Source organism: Paroedura picta, chromosome 3 (assembly GCF_049243985.1).
Source record: "Paroedura picta isolate Pp20150507F chromosome 3, Ppicta_v3.0, whole genome shotgun sequence".
Taxonomy (NCBI): Eukaryota; Metazoa; Chordata; class Lepidosauria; order Squamata; family Gekkonidae; genus Paroedura; species Paroedura picta.
The window spans coordinates 70,265,093-70,288,345 of NC_135371.1; the positions used below are offsets into that span (position 1 = coordinate 70,265,093).

The following is a 23,253-nucleotide window of genomic DNA, read 5'->3' on the forward strand; positions in this document are numbered from 1 at the left end:
CATTCTATTCTGGCAACAGACATACATCTCATGAGCCCTGCTGGTGGGACCGGATGTTAATTTTGACAGAGCCAGAAGACAGGTCAGGCCGACATTGCTATAATATAAGAATAACAATTACTATTTTTAAGGTGACCTTCACTGGCAGTCTTCAAGCAAAGGTTGGATACACACTTTTCTTGGATGCTTTAGGATGCTTAGGGCTGATCCTGCGTTGAACAGGGGGTTGGACTAGATGGCCTGTATGGCCCCTTCCAACCCTATGATTCTGTGATTCTATGTACAACATTTATACCCCCCTTTCATGTCAATCAGGACCACCAAGACCTCTAACAACTAAGAATAGTATACAAAAACCACAAAAATAGATTAAACACAAAACTAAAATACATACGCACACGTATGCATGTATGGATTTGTATCTATTTTTAAGGTGTCTATTTGTATCTCTCATCCTCACCTACATCACAGAGTGCCTGTTGTGGGGCAAGGAAGAGAATACTAGAACAGAACAAGAAACCTATCCTGAGGCAAACAATAAACCTTATGAAATCAAAAATGAGAGCAGTCTCTTCTTGAGCATTCTCTCATTTTTTATTTCATAAGGTTTATTGTTTGCCTCAGGATAGGTTTCTTGTTCTGTTCTAGTATTCTCTTCCTTGCCCCACAACAGCACTCTGATGTGAGGTTGAGAGAGCCCTGCTTGGCCAAAAAACAGTCCTGTTTTGCTCTTGTTATACCTTTGAAGTATAGAACCGTGGATTCCTCAATGTGGACTCAGAAGAAAAAAGGAAATCACGAGGCACAATGATGATAGCTTATCTTGGTTGACTCTTTATGTTTGATCATATGTTTGACCATTTAGACTTTATATTATAGCCTTTTCACTTATAAACATAGAGAAGACTACTACATCATTGTGCCTCATGATTTCCTTGTTATACCTTTGAGCAAGGAAGAGAAGGAAATTGTTAGCCGCTCTGAGACTTCTTCGGGTAGTGAAAAGCAGGATATTAAAACAAACCCCTCTTCTTCTTCTAAGTCCCTACAGGACTGCCACCAATACCATTATAGCAAAAGGATCTTTATTCTGCTGCTACCCCAACTCCAGGTTTCAAACAGAACCAACAAGTATGGAAGACAAGAGCTATAGCACAGTGCCTAATAAATCAATGTATAAACACAGTTCCTTAGTTTAAAACTGATGTCTGTGATGATCTCATTGAGTAGCTTTAGGGTTTGTGGATAAAAGAACAGTTTGCCTGATCTACAACACAGGGATAATATAATACTGAGATCACATATGTGAAGTGATTTGAACATTTATGTTTATATTAAATGGAGGACCTGTGGCTGGGCTGAAGAGGACAGGATCAGGAAGCACATCTCTCCTGCCTGGATGGGGTGCAATTGACATCTGCACCTCTGGTCAGGAATTTGGAGGTGATCTTTGATGCCATACTATCCATGGAAGCTCAAGTCAGGTAGGTACCCAAGACGGCGTTTTTCCATCTGTGCCAGGCAAGGCTTCTAGCACCCTTATCTGTCCTCAGAACACCTGGCCACCATGCAACAGTCCAGATTAGACTTCTGCAGATTGCTCTATGCGGGCCTACAATTATCATTGACCCGGAAGTTGCAAGTGGTACAGAATGTGGCTGCTCAGATCCTTACTAAATCATCTTGGAGGACTCATGCCCAGCTGCTGCTGAGGCAGCTTCACTGGTTGCCAGTTTGCTTCCAGATAAAGTACATGGTTTTGGTTTTGACCTTCAAAGCTATATGCTACAGGACCACTTACTTCCTTATGCCCCCCGAAGGGCACTCCGCTCTGCAGGTATGAATCTGCTGATGGTCCTGGGTACCCGGGAGATGCACCTGGTCTCAACCAAGGCTAGGGCCTTTTTGGTCCTGGCCCCTACCTGGGGGAATGAGCTCCTGGAAGAGCTGCGGCTCCTGATGGAGCTTTCTGAGTTCTGCAGGGCCTGCAAAATGGAACTCTTCCACTAGGCATTTGGTTGAAGTCAGGTTAAGGTCCCGGGGTTTTGAGAAAGGCCCCCCCCCCATTGGTTTCCAGGCCCCAGTATCAGACTGGGTCTGGATGTTGGTTATCTATTTCCATCGCCAATTTTGATTGGAACCCATAATGGAGATAAGGTTTTGAAGCGTTGGGGAATAGCTTGTATTTTATATTGTTACTTCCATGTAGACTGTTGTATTTGAGGAATTATTAGGAATTGTATTTTATGATGTTTTTATGTCTAGATATTGTGTTATTGGAAACCACCGTGAGTCAATACATGAGAGCCGTGGTATAAAAGTCAAATAAATAAATTAAATTTATAAATATGCACACAATGCATATTTTAGCGTCTCATCATTTTATTTATTCTCTTTGCATCCACAGAGCATCTTGAGTTTCTAAGTATCTCTACCCCTTGTATAGCATTCAAATCCCAAATTTCTGCAGGCTCGCCAAAAACAACTGCTGAAACATTTGGACTTTGTGCAAAGACCACCTCAATTCTTTATGAAGTTCTCAGAAGTCACGTTTTCATAGATGTGATGAATTGCAGTGGCTGAAGCACTGTGCCCAGATCTGATAAACTAGATTTGAACAACAGGTTACAAGATGTTCTTAAGCAATTCACTTTCTCAACCTAACCTACCTTAGATTTGTTATGAAGTAAAAATGCTTCCCTGTGGGAAGGGGCAGGAGACATGTGTTAGACAACAATTAATATTTCATGCTACCTGGGGTGTGGCTAAAGATGTTGTCCTGAGGGGATTGCAGTGCAATCACTGGAGCCTGACAGGGGCCAATTGTGGAAGAAATTGGCAGAAAAGAGGAGGGGTACGCAAACCCCACCTCACTTTTTCTACCCAGGTAGTCCTAGTGAACTTTTGGGGCCATCTCCAATCCTTTAGGGAGTTTATCTCCCCAGATTACAGGCTGTCAGCGTTTCAGGTCAAGAGGATGATCGCCATATTCTATCTTGGACTACTTTTCTTTCTTTCTCTCTCAAAAGAAACTGCTTTAACCCTCCTCTACGATTTATTTACTGCAAGTGAACGCTGCAAGTGACTGAGTGGAGGACAGCATCTGGCAGCCTCAACGAAAGCCATTAATCAGCGCTTCAATAAATTACAGCAAGTATTCTCTCTGTCCAAGGCTATTTTCGCCTGTCTCTTTCCCTCCCCCTCGTTCTGCCTGAGTAGCCACCTCGAAGGGGAAGGTCAACATGTGCAACAGAAAAGTTCCTTTGCTTTGAACACCTTAAGACTCCTACTGGCTGTACTTGGAGGGAGGAAGGATATACACGGATACTGGCCATGGTTGCACAGAACTGATTTGCTACACAACTAGCAATCACGCAAACTAGATCAAAGGTCTGCTCAGTTTCATTTTCTTCCTTCAGCTAATATTTTCCACATTTTCTTTACCTCAGAGGGCTAATACATAAAACAAAAAGTGCTTCTTTGTATGTACCGTATATACTCGAATATAAGCTACTTAATTTTACCACAAAATCTGGGCAAACTTATTGACTCGCAGGCTACTGGTAAATTTACAGGGTTTGTAAGTGCTTAATCCATGCTCAATCATCCCAGGCTTTCCCATCCAGCCTTCCCCCCAACAAATACTGAAAACTCAAAGAGGATGAATACCTGTTGGTTTTTGTATCCCACTTTTCACTAACCAAAGGAGTCTCAAAAGATTTGTTGTCAAAAGATTTGAGGAATAAAAAGAGTCATTTAGAAAATGAAAGGAAGGCCATATTACCAAGGATGAGTATAAACAAATAACCAATAATTGTAGGGGGAGTGTTAGAAAAGCTAAAGCTCAATATGAGCTTAGGCTAGCAAGAACTGCTAAACATAACAAAAAAGGCTTCTTTAGTTATATATCAAGCAAGAATAAGAATAGGGACATCAGAGGACCACTGCAAGGACAAGAAAGTGAAATTATAACAGATGATGAAGAGAGGACTGAACTTCTTGGAGAATGGGTGAGGTGCCAGACGATTGGAGGCAGGCAAATGTTGTCCCCATCTTCAAGAAAGGGAAAAAGGAGGATCCGGGTAATTATCGACCCATCAGCTTGACATCTATAGCTGGCAAAATTTTGGAACCAATAATCAAACACTCGGTCCTTGAGCAGCTGGAACTGAGAGCCGTGATTTCTAAGACTCAGCACAGGTTTCGCAAGAACAAGTCATGTCAGACCAACTTTATCTCTTTTTTTGACAAACCTGATCTCTTTTTTCGAGAAAGTGATTACCTGCTGGATCAGGGAAATGCCGTGGACATAGTTTATCTGGATTTCAATAAAGCTTTTGATAAGGTTCCACATGATATTCTTGTTCACAAGTTGTTAAAAAGCGATATGGATTCTAATTCTGTCAGGTAGATCAATAACTGGTTGACAAATTGTACCCACAGGGTACTTGTTAATGGTTCAGCATCTTCTTGGAAAAGAGTGACAAGTGGAGTATCCTAAGGATCTGTCCTTGGGCCTGTGTTGTTCAACATAAATGATTTGGATGAGGGATTAGAGGGGACACTTATTAAATTTGCAGATAATAATAAACTGGGAGGGGTAGCAGACACAACTGAAGACAGCAACAGAATACTGGATGATCTTGATAGGCTCGAGAAGTGGGCTAAACTGAATAAAATGAAGTTCAATAGGGACAAATGTAAAGTTCTGCATTTAGGTAGGAAAAACCAAATACACCAATCCTTCCTGTCCTGGGGGAGACTTGACTTGGCAGTAGCATGTGCGAAAAGGATCTAGGAGTCTTAGTAGACCAAATATTGAACATGAGTCAGCAGTGTGACTCAGTAGCTAAAAAGGCAAATGGGATTTGGGGCTGTATCAAACGGAGTATTGTGTCCAGATCAAGGGAGGTGATGGTACTGCTTTACTCTGCTCTGGTTCCGCCTCAATTGGAGTACTGTGTTCAGTTTTGGGCACCCCAATTGAAGAGGGATGTTGACAAACTGGAACGTGTCCAGAGGAGGGCAACAAAGATGGTGAGGTGTTTGGAGACCAAGATTGCCCCAGAGGGACAGACCAGAATGATTGGGATGAAATTAATTCAAAAGAAATTCCATATAAACATCCAGAAGAAGTTCCTGACAGAGTGTTTTCTCAGTGGAACAGGCTTCCTCGGGAGGTGGGGGGGGGGTCTCCATCTTTGGAAATTTTTAAACAGCGGCTAGATAGCCATCTGACAGAGAGGCTGATTCTGTGAAGGCAAAGAGGTGGCAGATTACAATAGATGAGCGATAGGGATGTGAGTGTCCTGCATAGAGGTCCCTTCCAATTCTATAATTCTATGATTCTATGGAAGTGGCTTACAATTGCATTCCCTTCCTCTCTTGATGCCAGACACCCTGAGAAAGCACTGACAGAATTGCTCTGTGAGAACAGCTCTGGCAGGAGAATCAAACAGTACCCCCGAGGCCAGCACACTAGAGCACAACAATAGTACCCAAAGTTGGCAACCTACTACAACAAGTACACAACAGCTACCAAACTGAGGGCTACAGTGTCCCCCAGAACAAAACACTGAAATAAAGAACTGTAAAACTGAAAACTGAAAGAAAGAAGTGTAAAAATAAACTTTTAAAAGAAACAGAGCCCCAAGAAGAAAATGCTGCCCCTCAGATAAAAGAACACTGAAAAAACAGTAAATCCCAAAGCACCCCCAAAACCTACCCCAACCTACCCACAGAAACCAAAAGAACAGTATGGAAGAAGTGATTAGGAAAAGAAGGGGGGGAATATCAGAATCAAACCATTGATGTCCTACAAGCTGCCAGAGTAAGCTTTCAAGATATTTGCAGAAGGCAATGGTTAGCTGGGAGCAATTAGCTGACTTGCAAAGAGCTTAGTTTTTAATATCTTTGCAGAAGGCAAAGGTTAACTGGAGGCAACTAGCTCACTTGCAAAGAGCTGAGGTTGCAAATGCAATGCTGCGATTGAGTGGCTGGGGGCAGGCTGTTAAATCAATTACCAACATATAAGTCGAGGTTTTTAAGTGCTAAAAACTGTGCTGGAAAACTCAGGTTATATGTGAGTATATACGGTACCTCTTACCACAGTTAAACTCACTTACCAGTTTACAATCTATTCAGGTTTACGTCCTTTACATCAGGGGTCCCCAACCCCCGGTCCGCGGCCCGGTACCGGGCCGCCAGCAGCCTATGACTATCTCCCCTTACCTCGGAGGCGGTCCCTGACCTGAGAAAGGTTGGGGACTGCTGCTTTACATGGTTTGTATTTCCCCAATAATGTTAAAATTACCTTAAGTCCATTTTGTGGATTCATCAGAAAATTTCGTCCAATGTCATCAAACATGATCGTATTTTTCTTATTGTAAAACTCTGAAAATTTGCCCCATATAACACCTAGAGGTTTCACCTGCAAAAAGAACATTGGAGAAATCCTTCAATAAAATTTCAGGTAGTCATTTCCATGGTGCATTCATTCTGCAAAGTTCTTTAATATCCCCCTAATTCAGATCCCTGAGCAGTCCATTTTACAAACAACTTTTCTTCTTCAGGATAATATACATGAATGGGGTAATTCCATTGTTTCCCCTTCAAAATCTCATGCAATAGCTCAGGCTGAGAGAAAAATTATAACTATCTGCCCAATTCAAAGCCATTCTTTAATCACTGGTTCCTAATTTGTCCAGAAGCCACCCCAATATTTATGCATGTATGCATTTTAAATTATGGCTTTCATTCATTTGTGCCAGTGGTGCCTCTATTCATATTTATTCTGTATAAAATCAAAGGCACCTACTCAATTCCTTTACTATGGAGAAGCATAAAATCAGCCATTAAAACAAGACTATTTCAGGGGGGAAACCGGCATACAGTTTAGACTGAAGAGCAATTATTTCAGAAGCTAGAGGAAGTATAGCTTCTAAGCTCTCCATATTAGTTATTTTGTATAAACTCATGTAAAGGAATTCTCTAACATCCCTCAACTACCTAATAAGCAATCTGAGCTGCTAAGAGATAGCTTTCCCTATATATAGATATTGAACTTATACAAGCCATAGCTGGTACTCCCACAAGAAGAAAAAGGTGCACCACAGTAAGGTGACAACACAGCAACTGCGTAGCATGCCCTAAGCCACAAGAGAAACACATGAACTCTACCTCTTTGAGTCATTTCTAAAGACAGATACCATATTGTGGCAAATGTAGCATACTAGGTTTGAACTGTATATACTGACATTTCCATCAAAATATTGGAGGTGGATATTCTAGACTTACAGGGCTTTTTGGACCTCTTCACTTCACTCTTCAAACATAAAGAATGGATTTTGCTGCTTCCAAACATAAGCAAAATAAAAAGCATATTCTTACATCAATTAATCCTCGCCTTGGAGTATGGACAGTTATCATGGCAGCACTATCCAACATGAAGGCTATCTTGTAGTTTGCATTGTTACTCACTCCCAGTTCCTGTATGGTAAAGACAACCAATATTTCACACAAGAATTATTTCCGGGGCTGTGATTTACAGATCTTTTACAATTCCCTGATCAAATAATGAGCAGAAAAGGATGACCCAAGCCAAGCTACAAATAGAGGCCGAATCCTCTCTCCAAGGAGAATTTTTATTATGGAATCAAATCCACATGCAAAAGCTGCTATGAGTCCCCACTGACCATGCACAGTGCCAAGAATAAAACTGTTCTAGAGAGAACACAGGTTCAGTCATACTGTACATCCGGCAAGAAGAGCAAAACAGCAGAGAAGACTCTGTCACTGTTACCCACACAGAACCAACTGGATGAGTTGCCTCTCCTAAGCCCAACAATGAAAACACAGTTAGTACAGTAGGGGTCCCCAATCCTTTTGAGTCTGCAGGCACCTTGTGAATTCTGGCAAGGGGCACAAACACAAACTGACTGCCACAAGAGGCAGAACCAACCACAAAATGTCAGGGGAGTAAAATTATACAAAACTCTAGTAGTGACTCCAACGTTTCAGGCAGAAGCTAGGTTTACAGGATGTCTTTTAAAATGAATGTATTGTCTAAAAATATATTCCTGCATATACACAGCCTATCTTCATTCATGTAGTGAAGATCCTTGTGCTGTTATGGCAGCTTCTACTGAAGCAACTTTTTGAAAAACTGCACAGCCATGGGCAACCGAAAGCCCTGCTGATCAAAAGCCACACCTGGCCTCACCCACTTTCAGAAAATACTTGTGGGCGCTAGGAAGGTCCCAAGACCCACAGGCACCACATTGGAGACACCTGCACTAGAGAATAGTCTGGATTTCATTATTTTCCATTTCATTATTATTGTCCATTTTGTTTGTGTTACATTCAAGGCACTGAAAGCATCCAAATTAGGCTAGAAAGCATATTCAAAGATCAAAACAAGTTGATGCTAACATTAACTTTGGGACAGTGCTGCTATTTCTGAAAAATGCCTCCTGAAGGAAAACAAGCTATTTCAAAGCAGAGGGGAGGGAGAAAACAACTCCATGGTTAAACAATCATGTATTTCTCTCTCTCAGGTTGTTTACATAAATTATTTCTAAAGAAGATAAAATGCCACACTAAGTTTTCCAGACAATCTATAATGTAGATCTTTTTTTATTGCTACACACTATTTTTATATTAGTATTAAGATTCAAAACTAGTACAAACAAATACAGCCAGGTATTATAAGCATCTGGAATCTGGAATGCACAGATCCTGACAGACGGCCTCTCATGTCAGATCAGACCAAAGTAGATAGATTCTCTATAATGTTTAGGGAGAAAGGTGAAAGAATCCTGATAGATTAATAAGCTTTGGGTACCCTGGATCCAACTGTCAGAGAAACTAGGGGACCAGAGCAGGCCATGATGACTATCTGCCACTTTATCCATGCTAGTTAGGTGGGCTGAGACACACTGAATTTCCGACATCTAGAACTTTTGGATGTGCAGAGGCCTTTGTAACAGGCCTTTCACATATGGACATGAGGCTGCCAATTACAGAGTCAGATCACTGGTCTATACAGGGTCAATACTGTCTACTCTGACTGGGAGCTCTTCAAAGCCTGAAGTCTTCCACATCATCTTCTACCAGATCTTTTCAAAGTGAGAGGCCAGGGATTGAACGCAAGAATTGCCGCGTGCCTAGCAGATGCTTTATAACTGAAACACGTCTGTTCCATCAAAAAAGGGTGAATTATTTCCAGTGAATTCAAGGGTTTACAAGCAGAAAATGCTCAGTCTGCATACCTGTATTTTAGCTTCCTGTTTCAATATCATGCTAAACAACAAACATATTTATATAATAGTAAATTAGAAATAGCACACAAAGTATTTTCTAGTACAGGGAGATAAGCACACTTATATCCCTGCCACCACTTGTGAAAATGATTCAGAAGACCAATCACTAACACACTGAAGGGATGGTGCCTATAGCTGATCTGCACAAGAGAATGGCAACTGCACTGTTTTTGCAGCTCCATACAGATGATCAAAGCAGAAATTTCTCGAGCCCTCAGTGGGTTGCTTACATTCATGCTACCATAAACTGGGCACGCTTACTGAACAGGAAACTGGTTCCAGCTCATGAAAATTATGCACAGGTTACTTGATAGCCAGTCCAGTTCATGAATTATATACAAGGGAAAACTAGTGAGCTCACACTGGATTATAGAGGTGAAGGTCCAGGAAAACCGAGGTTCATTAGATTAGGTAAGACAGGAAATACCTTGACTAATGGACTTGCTAATGAACTCTACATACAGGAAAAGTGTGTCCTAGTTTCAATCCATACACTCAGGCATATCAAGCACTAACTCAAGTATAGCCGTGTGCACTCACAGAGCTTACCTTCATTTTAGCTTCAATCCACTTCATATTAGTTGCAGCTGAAAGAAAAAGACTTTTTAAGTAAATGAAATGAACAAAGGCCAGTGTTGTTATCAAGATCATATCTAGGATACAAACTTGAGAGCCAGTGTGGTGTGGTGGTTAAAAGTGGCAGACTATTATTTAGGAAGGTAAAGGTAAAGGTATCCCCTGTGCAAGCACCGAGTCATGTCTGACCCTTGGGGTGACGCCCTCCAGCGTTTTCATGGCAGACTCAATATGGGGTGGTTTGCCAGTGCCTTCCCCAGTCATTACCGTTTACCCCCCAGCAAGCTGGGTACTCATTTTACTGACCTCGGAAGGATGGAAGGCTGAGTCAACCTTGAGCCGGCTGCTGGGATCGAACTCCCAACCTCATGGGCAGACAGCTTCAGACAGCATGTCGCTGCCTTACCACTCTGCGCCACAAGAGGCTCTTGTTATTTAGGAAACCACAGTTCAAATCCGTACTTGTACAATGGAAGATGGCTAGGTGACCTTGGGCCACTCACAAACTACCCTGCAGGGTTGTTGTAAGGAAACAATGGGGAGAGAACTTTTCTTTTTTTCAATCACAGTATTTATACCACTTTAAACTGTGGTTTATCAAGAGGGGAAAAGATCAGGGGGCGGAGACATGGCACTTGGATAGCTCGAATACTTCGAGCTCCTGTTCCACTGAGGGTCAATCGCTGCTGTGATTGACAGAATCGGGTTTTGGGTACGCAAACCCACCCACCATCTACTCAGGAATTCCTTGTGAATCTCTGGGGCCTCTCTGTTCCACAGGGAAATTAATATCCCATTGGAACGCAAAGCTCAGTGTGCACAGGGTCCAGTAAGTGCCATCCGCCATTTTAAAACTTTTTTCTTTTCTTTCAACTCTGCAATCTACAAAGCTCTTATCTTAATCTACAAAGCTAATTGGATACTTCCCTGCAAGACTTTCGACTCATCACAACTTCGGAGTGAAAACATCTGGTAGACATCAGAGCAAAAGGCTAATTGGACAGAACATAAGTCAATGGGAACAACAAGATGTAAGAAGCCTCGATACGAGACCCCCTTAAGAAGCTTGGGGAACGGAAATGAAACACAGTGGTTGAAATTCTTTTCCTCCTTCTGCTTTTTTCCGTAGCCATATAGGCAATATAACTAGTTAAGAAGTTAATCTGGGGTCTAAGATCTTCTAAGTAAGCTGAACTTCGTAGTGTCTACCAGCCCAAAATTAAAGCTTAATTAAAAGGAGACACTTAATGGAATGGGTTTATACTACCATGTAAGTGTGGGGTCTTAGATTTCCTATGTTAGCTGAACTTGAATTATTTAACATATCTCTGTAGTGACTCTCAGCTTAAACTTAAAGCATAACTAAAAGGAGGCACCTAACTGAGGAGGTGTAAATGTAACTAACAAAGACTTTATTTTACTAACTAATGAAGACTCTATTTTATTATTTTTTGTATTAATAATGTACACTTATATAACCTAACAACCTATATATATATTTTTTTCTTTTTCCGTACAAGTAAGCAGGCTTTTATTTTTTCCTTTTTTCTTTTCCCTAGTGGAAATGAGGATGGCTCTAAGACCACATTAAGTATAAATTGTTTATGATTGTTAAAATTGTTAAAAACTATGCAAACAAATGTTGAAACGATGGTAACAAAGTAGACTTCTCTTTTTAAATGTGGTGGAAACGTGAAAAAGTTTATAAGCTTTGGGTAAAAGTCCATAATATTGTAGCCATGTGGAGTCTTATAATCTTAAATGAAGAGAAGAGGCTTTTCAAGAACAATGGGGCCCTTATCTGATTTACCTAAGAAAATAAGTTAAAAGGGGATTGAAACGGGGTATTAAGTGTATAAAATGAAGAGCATAATCTTTTTCTTTCTGTATCAATAATGTAGATTACTTGCATTGCATTATCTTTAAATATTACAAAAGGGGATTGAAACGGGGAACTAAATGTATCAAATGAAGAGCATAACCTTTCTTTTTCTGTATCAACAATGTAGATTGCCTGTATTTCATTATCTTTTATCCTGGAAAATAAAAATAAAAATCTTATAAAAAAAAAAAAGAGGAGAAAAGATCGTGGTCATAGTGGACAGATCAACCCAGTGTGCTGTAACAGAGAAAAAGGCAAACTATGGTAGGAAAGGACTGAGAATAAAATAGCTAATATTATAATGTCCTTGCACAGATCTATGGTGCAGCCTCATCTTTACCCGGTCCTATTAAATAAAAGAGTAAGGTCACCTGGGGAGGAGTTAGGGCAGGCCCTGTCCAGGATAAAAACTCAGATTGGGCCCTCCGAGTGTCCATCCAGGGCCAAGCAGCCAATGGGGAGGCGCGCAAAGTGCCTTCCTATTGGCCCCTCACCAGGACAGACCAAAATTCCATTCACCCAGCCCAGTCTGGCTGCCAGTCTACTCCTGACCACCACAGGGAGAGGAGGTCAGAAGGGCTGCCAAGAGGGATGAGAACAGAGGCTTGGACAGGCTGCGCCAGCCCTTTTCGCCCCAAGGCTGTCCTAACTGTCATGTCCAACTGCAAATTGCCTCAGAACCTTGACAGAGCTGCAGGCTGCTCTCCCTCCCCCTCCCCCCTTCAGGCCTGCTGCGAAGGAACCTCTGACAGGCCCTGCCTTTCCAAGAGCAATGCAGGGGAGCCTTAGGGGGCCTTCCTTTTGAGTGGAGGGGAATTACCCCTTCTGCCAAACAGTTGCCTGACAGGGAGGCCACAGAAAAGCCCCTTCTCACTTAAAATACTGCTCTGGCTGGGGGTTAGACACAGCCAAGCCATGTGTCTTTCTTCTTTGCAACTCTCTGCAGATTTGAGGCCACTGCACAGCGTTATTCTGCAGAGGAAGCTGGCTCTTTTGTCTCCTGTTTCATCTGCACAATAACCCTGTGCAGTAGGCCTCAAGTCTTTAAATTCAAAAACAACCTGTGTGGGAAGCCTTAAATGTTTCTTCTCTACCACAACCCTGTCCAAAGTAGCCCTTTCTGCCTGGGGAGCTGATCTTTATACTCTGCAGGTGAGCTGTAATTCCAGGAGCTCTCCAGGCCCCACCAGTAGGTTGGCTACCCCTGGGTTGGAAATATTCCTGGAGGTTTGGAGGTGGGACTTCAAAATCGTACAATGCCTCAGAGTCCAGCCTTCAAAGGAGCCATTTTTGCCTGCAGTTGGTAGGGAGTGGTGCAGGAGTGTCCCTCCTGGCCTATGGGTTATGGCCAGCCCTTATCAGCAACTGTTTGTATTCCGGGGCTTAGACAGGCAGACCAGCATCAGTCTTGTGAGTCTGGAAAGTGCAGGAAGTTCTAAAATATTTACAGCCTGAAACTAAATAAGAGAACAAGAACAAGTAAATGTCTGGAGACACATAGTAACTGAAATAGTAACTGGCAAATAACCTTGGCCTGGCAAATAAAAAAACAGTATAAAAAACCTTACTAAGGTCAAGACTGCTGTGCACAGACAGTCTTCCTCTTAGGGTTGCCAGCTTCCCTGTGAGGCTCGCTACCCCACCTCCCTCATGGGGAGTCTGCTATGGGGAGAGAAGGGGAAGACGATTGGAAAATGCTTTGAGACACCTGAGGCCTGCAGGGTCACTGCGGCCCATTCCCAGTTCTCTCAGATCTCTCACAACCCTACATACCTCACAGGTTGACTATTGTGGAGAGAAAAGGTGTTTGTAAACCGCTTTGAGACTCCTTTGGGTAGTAAGCAATAGGGTACAAAAATCCGTTCTTCTAAGGAGCAACCATGAAAGATGCATGTGGGCACATAACATTTTACCAACAGTGAAAATATGGGAGACAGAAGGAACAGGGTGGACACCTGTGTACTGTGACTACCCCATGTGTATTAGGGCAGAGGGGCATTTCAGTGAATGTGGCCTAATTCACACAAGAAGGGAAATGACGCAGAACTGGGGGGAATTGGTTGCCATGTAAGCTTCCCCTAAAAAAAATCTCCAATCTGATTTTCCCTTCACATATCTGAGGACATGGCTCTGGAAAGCTCATCTGTAACCACTATGCCACAATTCCCAAAGGTCAGTCCTCTCCCACACTCAACGAACATTCCACACCACAGGTTCTTAACACCCATGGCCTCATTTGCCACCATGCCACCACAACCTCCCACACAACACACATGACAACCCCATGCCCTTACAGACTGGACAACTCCTCCCCTTCCTCTTCCCACTGCCAAGCTCTAGTGCCCTTTATATTCTTGGAGACAACGGGCTTTGCCCCTAGTTTGAAATATTGCCTGCAGTATCTCAAAAAGGACATTGCAGAATGAGAAAAGGTACTGATGATTAGGACGCCGGCACATCTTCCCTATGAGGAAAGGCTTTGCAGTTTAAAAAAGAGACTATTAAGGGGAGGGCATGATAGAGGTTTATAAAATTATTCATGGAGTGGAGAGAATTGACAAAGAGAAAATGTTCTCCCTCACCAAAAATACTAGAACTCAAGGGCATCCAATAAAACTGATAAGCAATAGCTTCAGGGTGGACAAAAGGAAATAATACTTTACACAGAGTGATTGAATTGTGGAATTCACTGCCAGAGAATGCAGTGATGGCCACAGGAACTTTGAAAGGGGATTAGATAGAGTTATGGAGCCTAGTCATGGTAACTGAAGAGAATCTTCACATTTGTTGTTGTTGTTGTTAGGTGCGAAGTCGTGTCCTACCCATCGCGACCCCATGGACAATGATCCTCCAGGCCTTCCTGTCCTCTACCATTCCCCGGAGTCCATTTAAGTTTGCACCTACTGCTTCGGTTACTCCATCCAGCCACCTCATTCTCTGTCGTCCCCTTCTTCTTTTGCCCTCCATCGCTCCCAGCATTAGGCTCTTCTCCAGAGAGTCTTTCCTTCTCATGAGGTGGCCAAAGTATTTGAGTTTCATCTTCAGGATCTGGCCTTCTAAGGAGCAGTCCGGGCGGATCCCCTCTAGAACTGACCGGTTTGTTCGCCTTGCAGTCCAAGGGACTCACAAGCATCTTCTCCAGCACCAGAGTTCAAAAGCCTCAATTCTTTGACGCTCAGCCTTCCTTATAATCCAACTTTCGCAGCCATACATTGCAACTGTTTGGCAGGAACCTGGGGAGATTCATCAGGAGAGCTTTAAACTAAAGCCACTAGGGGAAGGAGACGATCAACACAGGGAGTGTATGGAAGGAAAACGATCAGAGGCAGCCCAACTGGCAAGGCCAGCTCATAGGGAACCAAAAGTAAAAGGATTCAGATGTCTTTATACTAACGCCCGAAGCATGGGCAATAGAAAGGAAGAGCTGGAACTTCTAATGCTGATAGAAAGGTATGATCTCGTAGGCATCACAGAAACTTGGTGGAGTGATTCTCATGACTGGAATGTAATGGTGGATGGGTATGAACTGTTCAGAAAAAACAGAATAGATCAAAGAGGTGGAGGAGTGGAACTGTATGTGAAGAAAGGGCTTACCTGTCAGGAAACTCTAGTGAAGGAGAGCATATCTACAGTGGAAAGCATCTGGGTGAAAATAAGCGAGGGGAAAACAAACAGTGTGGTGGTTGGTGTCTGCTACCGACCGCCTGACCAACGAGAGGATGTGGATGCTGCACTTTGTGAGCAGCTTGAGAAAATATCCAAGCGGCAGGACCTTGTCATCATGGGTGACTTCAATATCCCAGATTTGTGCTGGGAAACAAACTCTGCGAAGCATCCTCAGTCATGCAACTTTCTGACCTGCCTGGCTGACAATTTCATTTATCAAATGGTAGATGAACCCACAAGAGGTTCAGCCATACTGGACTTAATACTGACCAACAGGCAAGAGTTGGTGGATGAGGTGAAGGAGGTGGGGACCCTAGGGGGAAGTGACCATGTCCTCATAGAATTCCTTTTGAGATGGGGAGCCAAGGAAGCTTGTAGCCAGACGCGGATATTGGATTTCCGTAGGGCAAACTTTAATAGACGCAGAGACAAGATGAGTGTCATACCATGGACGAGAATGCTGGAAGGGAAGGGAGCATGTGAAGGGTGGGCGCTACTCAAACAAGAGCTATTGCATAATCAATCAATGACTATCCCAGAAAGAAGAAAACACTGCAGGAGCTCTAAGAAGCCTATTTGGATGAACAGAGAACTTCAAGAGGAACTAAGAAAGAAAAGGGAAATGTTCAGGAAATGGAGGGAAGGACAGAGCTCTAAAGAAGAGTACCTACAGGTTACTAGGCACTGTAGATCAATCATCAGAAAGGCCAAAGCTGAGAGTGAGCTAAGATTGGCCAGGGAAGCCCATTGTAACAAGAAAAGATTTTTCAGTTATGTGAGGAGCAAACGTAAAGTGAAGGAGGCAATAGGCCCACTGTTGGGTGCGGATGGACAAACTCTAACGGAAGATGCAGAGAAAGCAGAAAGGCTTAGTGCCTATTTTACATCTGTTTTTTCCCACAGGTCAAAGTGTTTAGGCACATCTAGAGATGGTCATAGCCAAAGGACAGTGTCTGGGTGGCAGGTTAACATGGATAGAGAGGTTGTCGAGAGGCATTTAGCTGCCCTGGATGAGTTCAAATCCCCTGGTCCGGATGAAATGCACCCGAGAGTACTCAAAGAACTTTCCAGAGAACTTGCACAGCCCTTGTCCATCATCTTCGGAACCTCTTTAAGGACTGGAGATGTCCCGGAGGACTGGAAGAGAGCAAATGTTATTCCGATCTTCAAAAAAGGGAGGAAGGATGACCCGGGAAACTACAGACCAGTGAGTCTGACCTCTGTTGTGGGGAAGATAATGGAGCAGATATTAAAGGGAGCGATCTGCAAACATCTGGAGGACAATTTGGTGATCCAAGGAAGTCAGCATGGATTTGTCTCCAACAGGTCCTGCCAGACCAACCTGGTTTCCTTTTTTGACCAAGTAACAGGTTTGCTGGATCGGGGAAATTCGGTTGATGTCATTTACTTGGATTTTAGTAAAGCTTTTGACAAGGTTCTCCATGATGTTCTGATGGATAAATTGATGGACTGCAATCTGGATTTTCAGATAGTCAGGTCGATAGGGAATTGGTTAGAGAACCGCACTCAAAGAGTTGTTGTCAATGGTGTTTCATCAGACTGGAGAGAGGTGAGTAGCGGGGTACCTCAGGGCTCGGTGCTTGACCCGGTACTTTTTAACATATTTATTAATGATCTAGATGGGGGGTGGAGGGACTACTCATCACGTTTGCAGATGACACCAAATTGGGAGGACTGGCAAATACTCCGGAAGATAGAGACAGAGTTCAACGAGATCTGAACACAATGGAAAAATGGGCAAATGAGAACAAGATGAAATTTAATAAAGATAAGTGTAAAGTTCTGCATCTGGGTCAAAAAAATGAAAAGCATGCCTACTGGATGGGGGATACGCTTCTAGGGAACACTGTGTGTGAACGAGACCTTGGGGTACTTGTGGATTGTAAACTAAACATGAGCAGGCAGTGGGATGCAGCGGTAAAAAAGGCAAATGCCATTTTGGGCTGTATCAACAGAGGCATCACATCAAAATCACAAGATGTCATAGTCCCATTGTATACGGCACTGGTCAGACCACACTTGGAGTACTGTGTGCAGTTCTGGAGGCCTCACTTCAAGAAGGACGTAGATAAAATTGAAAGGGTACAGAGGAGAGCGACGGGGATGATCTGGGGCCAAGGGACCAAGCCCTATGAAGATAGGTTGAGGGACTTGGGAATGTTCAGCCTGGAGAAAAGGAGGTTGAGAGGGGACATGATAGCCCTCTTTAAGTATTTGAAAGGTTGTCACTTGGAGGAGGGCAGGATGCTGTTTCTGTTGGCTGCAGAGGAGAGGACACGCAGTAATGGGTTTAAACTTCAAGTACAACGATATAGGCTAGATATCAGGAAAAAAATTTTCACAGTCAGAGTAGTTCAGCAGTGGAATAGGCTGCCTAAGGAGGTGGTGAGCTCCCCCTCACTGGCAGTCTTCAAGCAAAGGTTGGATACACACTTTTCATGGATGCTTTAGGATCCTTAGGGCTAATCCTGCGTTGAGCAGGGGGTTGGACTAGATGGCCTGTATGGACCCTTCCAACTCTATGATTCTATGATTCTAAAAGGCAAGGCGACAGTATACAGCCTTGCCAAACTCCTTTCTCAATTTTGAACCAATCAGTGATTCCATGTTCAGTTCTCACTGTTGCTTCTTCACCTGCATATAAGTTTCTCAAGAGACAAATAAGGTGCTCTGGTAGTCCCATCTCTTTAAGAACTTGCCACAATTTGTTGTGTTCCACACAATCAAAGGCTTTAGCATAGTCAATGAAGCAGAAGTAGATGTTCTTCTGGAACTCCCTAGCTTTCTCCATGATCCAGCGTATGTTGGCAATTTGATATCTAGTTCCTCTGCCTCTTCGAAATCCTGCCTGTACTTCTGGAAGTTCTCGGTCCACATACTGCTGGAGCCTAGCTTGTAGGATTCACATTCACCTTCACATTAAGAGACACTAAACCTCCTGAATCACAGAGCCCAGAGGCAACACCAGGGGAAGGCCTTGGCCCTAATGTTGGCTGTCCAGAGGAACTGGTTGATCACTGTGCTGGACTACACAGACCATTGGTCTGATAAGCAGGGCTGTTCTTATGTATTTAATGTTCTTGTCATTTCCATTTGACTAAGGATTCTGTGCTGTGTCTAAAGAACCTAAATCTTCAATACAACACAACTGTATTGTTTAATATTGGAATATGTATATTTTAAATACATAGAGCCTCTTGTGGTGCAGAGTGGTAAGGCAGCAGACATGCAGTCTGAAAGCTCTGCCCATGAGGCTGGGAGTTCAACCCCAGCAGCCGGCTCAAGGTTGACTCAGCCTTTCATCCTTCCGAGGTCGGTAAATTGAGTACCCAGCTTGCTAGGGGTTAAAGGTAATGACTGGAGAAGGCACTGACAAACCACCCCGTATTGAGTCTGCCATGAAAACGCTAGAGGGCGTCACCCCAAGGGTCAGACACGACCCTGTGCTTATGTATATGTTAGGAACCTATGTTATAAACCGCCCAGAGCCATATGGGAGGGTGGTATAAAAATGCAATATATACATTTTTAAAAATACCTTCTCTTTTACAAATGATAAATAAACTGGTTTTTCACGTATTGTACAATACAACAGAGACGTAATGTAATTTGCAGCAGATTGCTGTACTACGAATGACAACCACAACTCAATAAAAACACTTTCAATCTGCAAAATAAACAACTTACACCAAATTACAATATCATAGTCTTCATACGCAGATGTCAGGAACTCATGTAAGTATGGCCTCATTAGTTCAACTCCAGTCTCTGCACATGACCTATGGTCTGAGAAGACAGTTTTCAGATTTACTTTGGTAGCCTAAAATCACCATATAACAGCAATATCATTCTTTTTCTTTTACTTGTGCCCTTGCACAGGTCCCTACTCAAAGCAGTCAAGAATCAACTCCCAAATTTACAGAATCTAGGGTTTTGCCAGGAGAAGGAGGGTTGCTTTTACATGATTTCAGTACTGATATCCCCTTAGTGGTATCCTGCAGATGAGACTGAGATCATTTTATTTCTTATATTTATATACCGTCCTCCCTTTCGGCTCAGGGCGGTTTACATAGAATGTGAAAAAACATCAGAACAAGTACAGTATACCTCAGTACTAACATCAAATAAAACAACAGTAATAACAGTGGTTACAATAGCATTTCAGTAACTGGTTGAACAATATTAACATGTTAACCAGAGTTGATCAGTTCAGGACTCAGGCCAGGAGCGGGGTACTGAGATTAGTTTTGGGGAAGCAGACTTTAAAAACCTATAGCTTGGCTTCATTTTTCTGAGGCAAAACCAAGATCAAGCACACATTTGTCACTGCATTGAAATAATTTCAAAGAGATTTACAAGGTTGGGAACACTGGGGAAGATAAACATGCTTTTTGAAAAAGACAACCACTCACCAAATAGGGTGTAGTCAACATCCAGAACCAATAGTTTCTTCCCTTCCCTTGGAGGATTTAATATTTCCACTTTGTACTCTTTAACTCTGCGAGAGATTTTTAGTAGATTCTCTTCCCTAAGCACAAACAATGTCAATAGTATGTGGGCATAAGCAGTTTTTTTTAATTTTTCTAACTAGATACTACTCACCTATTCTCCACTTCAACAACTTCTTCTTCAATATCAAAATCATTGACCACATCTTCATTGTCAGGTGGTGGCCCGAGGACATCTTCCTACAAGAAAGGTTTTAAAAAAAGGAGAGAATGAAAACAAACTTGCATTCTATTCAGGATGTTATACAGAAAAAATTATTTACAATGAATTACTCATTGCTTCCCACTCCCTGCCACACACACTATTTTTAATGAAGGCACTCTCTTCTTTAGGAGCAGTATTCATAAATAAACTGTAATACTGCATAAAGCTGTGCCTTAGTTTTTTTTTTAAAGAACAAATCAATATGTTGATCAGACATATAGGCGCAAAAATGGTAAACAGCAGTCATTTAAGCAGGGACACAAGTTAAAGCAAAGTGTGGAGAGAAGAGATATGAATAGATTGATCAGCTTGATGCAGTGGTTAAGAGTGGTGGCTTCTAATGTGGCAAGCTGGGTTTGATTCCCCGCTCTTCCACATGCAGCCAGCTGGGTGACCCTGGGCTAATCACAGCCCTGATAGTTCTGTTATCACAGAGCAGTCCCATCAGAGCTCTCCCAGCCCCAACTAACTCACTAGATGTTTGTTGTGGGGAGAGAAAAAAGGAAGGTGATTGTAAACTGCTTTGAGACTCCTTAGGGTAGTGATAAGCAGGGTATAAAGGCCAACTCTTCTTCTTTTGATTACTTGCGAAGACAGGCTGTCATTATTCCAAACAACAAGACAGGTTGTGTGGAATAATTTTCGAGCTACAAGATCATGTAATTAACAGGATGAATGAATGAAGTTTGGGACAAGGGAAGATCTAAATAATCATTATGTTAGGGAGACAAGAATCCCATAAAGAGAGAAAGCAATATAGGAAAGGCCAATTGTTTGGAATTTTGGATGTTTATGGTGCTTATAAATGTATCAGTACTGAAAAGAAATTAAATGTAAAGAGGCTTCATTGAGTTCAGAAAATGTGTAAGGAATACAGAGAGAGATTTCCAGAATACAGAAATTTGAAGTAGAAAAAATGTTCAAAGTCCACAAAATAAGATACTCCAACCCAAGTTTACTGATTTCAATAGAAGAAGAAGAAGAAGGGTTGGTTCTTATATGCCGCTTTTCCCTACCCGAAGGAGGCTCAAAGCGGCTTACAGTCGCCTTCCCATTCCTCTCCAATAGGCTTAGACTAATAAATTGTCCTGTAAATGGTATTATGAAATCCACTCTCTCTCAGCCCATCATCTACATTCCTTACAAGGCTGCTGTAAAGGCTTATCACGTTGATGTACGTGAAGTTTTCTGAATAAAGAAAGCACTACATTATAAAGGATGATTAATACTGTTACTAGGCTTTGGTCAGCCTATGGGATATGCCAGAGTATAAATGAAAATAATTACCTCTTGCTTTCTAAAGAGCACACTTCAACATACACCATGGGTTTGACCTGCTAGCTCTGCAACTGGTGAAAAAGGGATAGGGGTCCCCTCTGACCACCCAAAACAATGCTACGCTGGAGAAGCTGGGATCTGCATGGATAAAAGTGATGTGGATGGAGCCTGTGGTAAGCAGGGGAATTGGGCAGGATTAAGTGGAAAAGCTGGCTGGATCTAACTCTCCTCTCTCTATATATCCCCTGCATTCTGAACAAACTGCTCCTTTATATAAATTGAAATATATCCTAATTACATGGCAGGTTTTCTTTTATGAATATAAAAGCAGGCCCTTCAGTCACTAATGAGCAACTGTCTGTTAATTGCCCTGGTAATCACCAGAGATTCCCCATACCACTGGTTAGAACATAACCAAGATTGTTTTTATACATAAAGAAATATTTTACCAAGCTTTCCTCACGTGTCCCCATCATCATAATTTTAGTATTTGGTTTTAGTTTTAGTGTTCCAAGCTTAACGTCATTCTCAGCTGGCTTGCCTGTAAAATAAGCAGATCGCAATTTCCTCAGTGAAAGCAAGCAATTTCCTCTGCTGGCATTCTCATCTTCTTTAACTTTCAACATACATGCCTATCCTTATCCATTGTTCCTCCTCTTAATATTTGTGAAACAGCCTGGGGGGTGGAACAGTCCAGGGTGTCCGAGTTGGAATAGGGACAATCAGGATGCGGCCAGCAAAGCAAAGCTGGCCGCACCCTGATTGGCCCTGCACCTACAGCTCCCGCCCTCCCTCCCTGGATGCTAGCCACTTTGCTCTCAGACACTGCAGGAACCAGGGCCTGAGAGAGAGACACAGAGAGCCCTGCCAAACCACAAACCAACCCTGATTACCTGCTAGGGCTCCCGTTGCGAGGCAGAGAGAGAGACTCACACACACACAGAGCCACCCAAATGAGCCCTCATTCCCTGCTACAAACAGCCCTGATTACCTCCTATGGTGTCATGAACCCAGATTCATAACCCGTGTTTCACCTGTGTTTCCTGGGAGTCTCCCAGGCTGTGGCCATAAAGCAATAAAACCTCCGCTAGCCCTGGCCCAGATACCCAAGTGTCTGGTTGATAGAGTGTGTTATCTTTTCCTGTTCTCATCCAGCTCCTAATAACCCTGTAGGTGTCTGCAAAGTATCAACATTTGTAATTGTCTCACTTCAAAGTGGGAGCCAGAGGGCCCCGCTGAAAACCAACGGCCCTTCCCGCCTTTGTACCCTCCTGCCTTTGCACCTTCCCACCTAGGTACCCCTCATCCCCCCTCCCCTATTTGGTCCACTGTATAAATTTGGTCCACTGTATAAATTCCCTTTGGGGTTTATTGAGCTTTGTCTCTGCCAAGATGTTTGCTTCAATGAACTTCGCCTATAGTGCCTCTGTGTTAGACTCTTGAATACAGCTTCCTTTTGGATTTCACTAACTTGTGGTCTCGAGGGCTGGCTTGACAAGGTCACACTGGGGTGTCTTCTGCCTGGTTCCTGACATATGGTTCCTGCTGTGACGGAGAGGGAAAGAGAGAGACACAGAGAGAGATCTGCGCCTGCCGGTGTCCCCTGGGTCCTAGCGCCCATTGCAATGGGCTTCTTGCTAGTTAATATAATAACCTATTGATATGAACTAGTTTATTCAGTTACATTTACAACCCACCTCCTCAACCTTTCCTCCTCAAAGGCCAAATCCAATGCATATACAAATACATAAGCAAATAAAAAGCAACCATATCATTAATTAAAACAGAGCATCAGCT

The 23,253-nt window shown here is 42.8% G+C and overlaps 1 protein-coding gene across 4 annotated transcripts in view; it reads right to left on the reverse strand.

Annotated features, from left to right (window-relative positions):
• The window catches only part of UBLCP1 (ubiquitin like domain containing CTD phosphatase 1), a 33,121-nt gene that overhangs the window by 6,987 nt on the left and 2,881 nt on the right, over positions 1-23,253 (reverse strand). For 3 of the 4 annotated variants that reach the window (XM_077326380.1, XM_077326381.1, XM_077326382.1), the window contains exons 3-9: positions 21,906-21,997; positions 20,068-20,153; positions 19,878-19,993; positions 19,153-19,251; positions 9,870-9,907; positions 7,390-7,488; positions 6,314-6,430 (exon numbers count right to left, since the gene is read on the reverse strand). In XM_077326380.1, coding sequence (XP_077182495.1) covers positions 6,314-6,430; positions 7,390-7,488; positions 9,870-9,907; positions 19,153-19,251; positions 19,878-19,993; positions 20,068-20,153; positions 21,906-21,997 — 647 coding nt within the window. The remainder of the gene's footprint in view (positions 1-6,313; positions 6,431-7,389; positions 7,489-9,869; positions 9,908-19,152; positions 19,252-19,877; positions 19,994-20,067; positions 20,154-21,905; positions 21,998-23,253) is intronic. The other variant, XM_077326383.1, reaches the window with a different exon arrangement.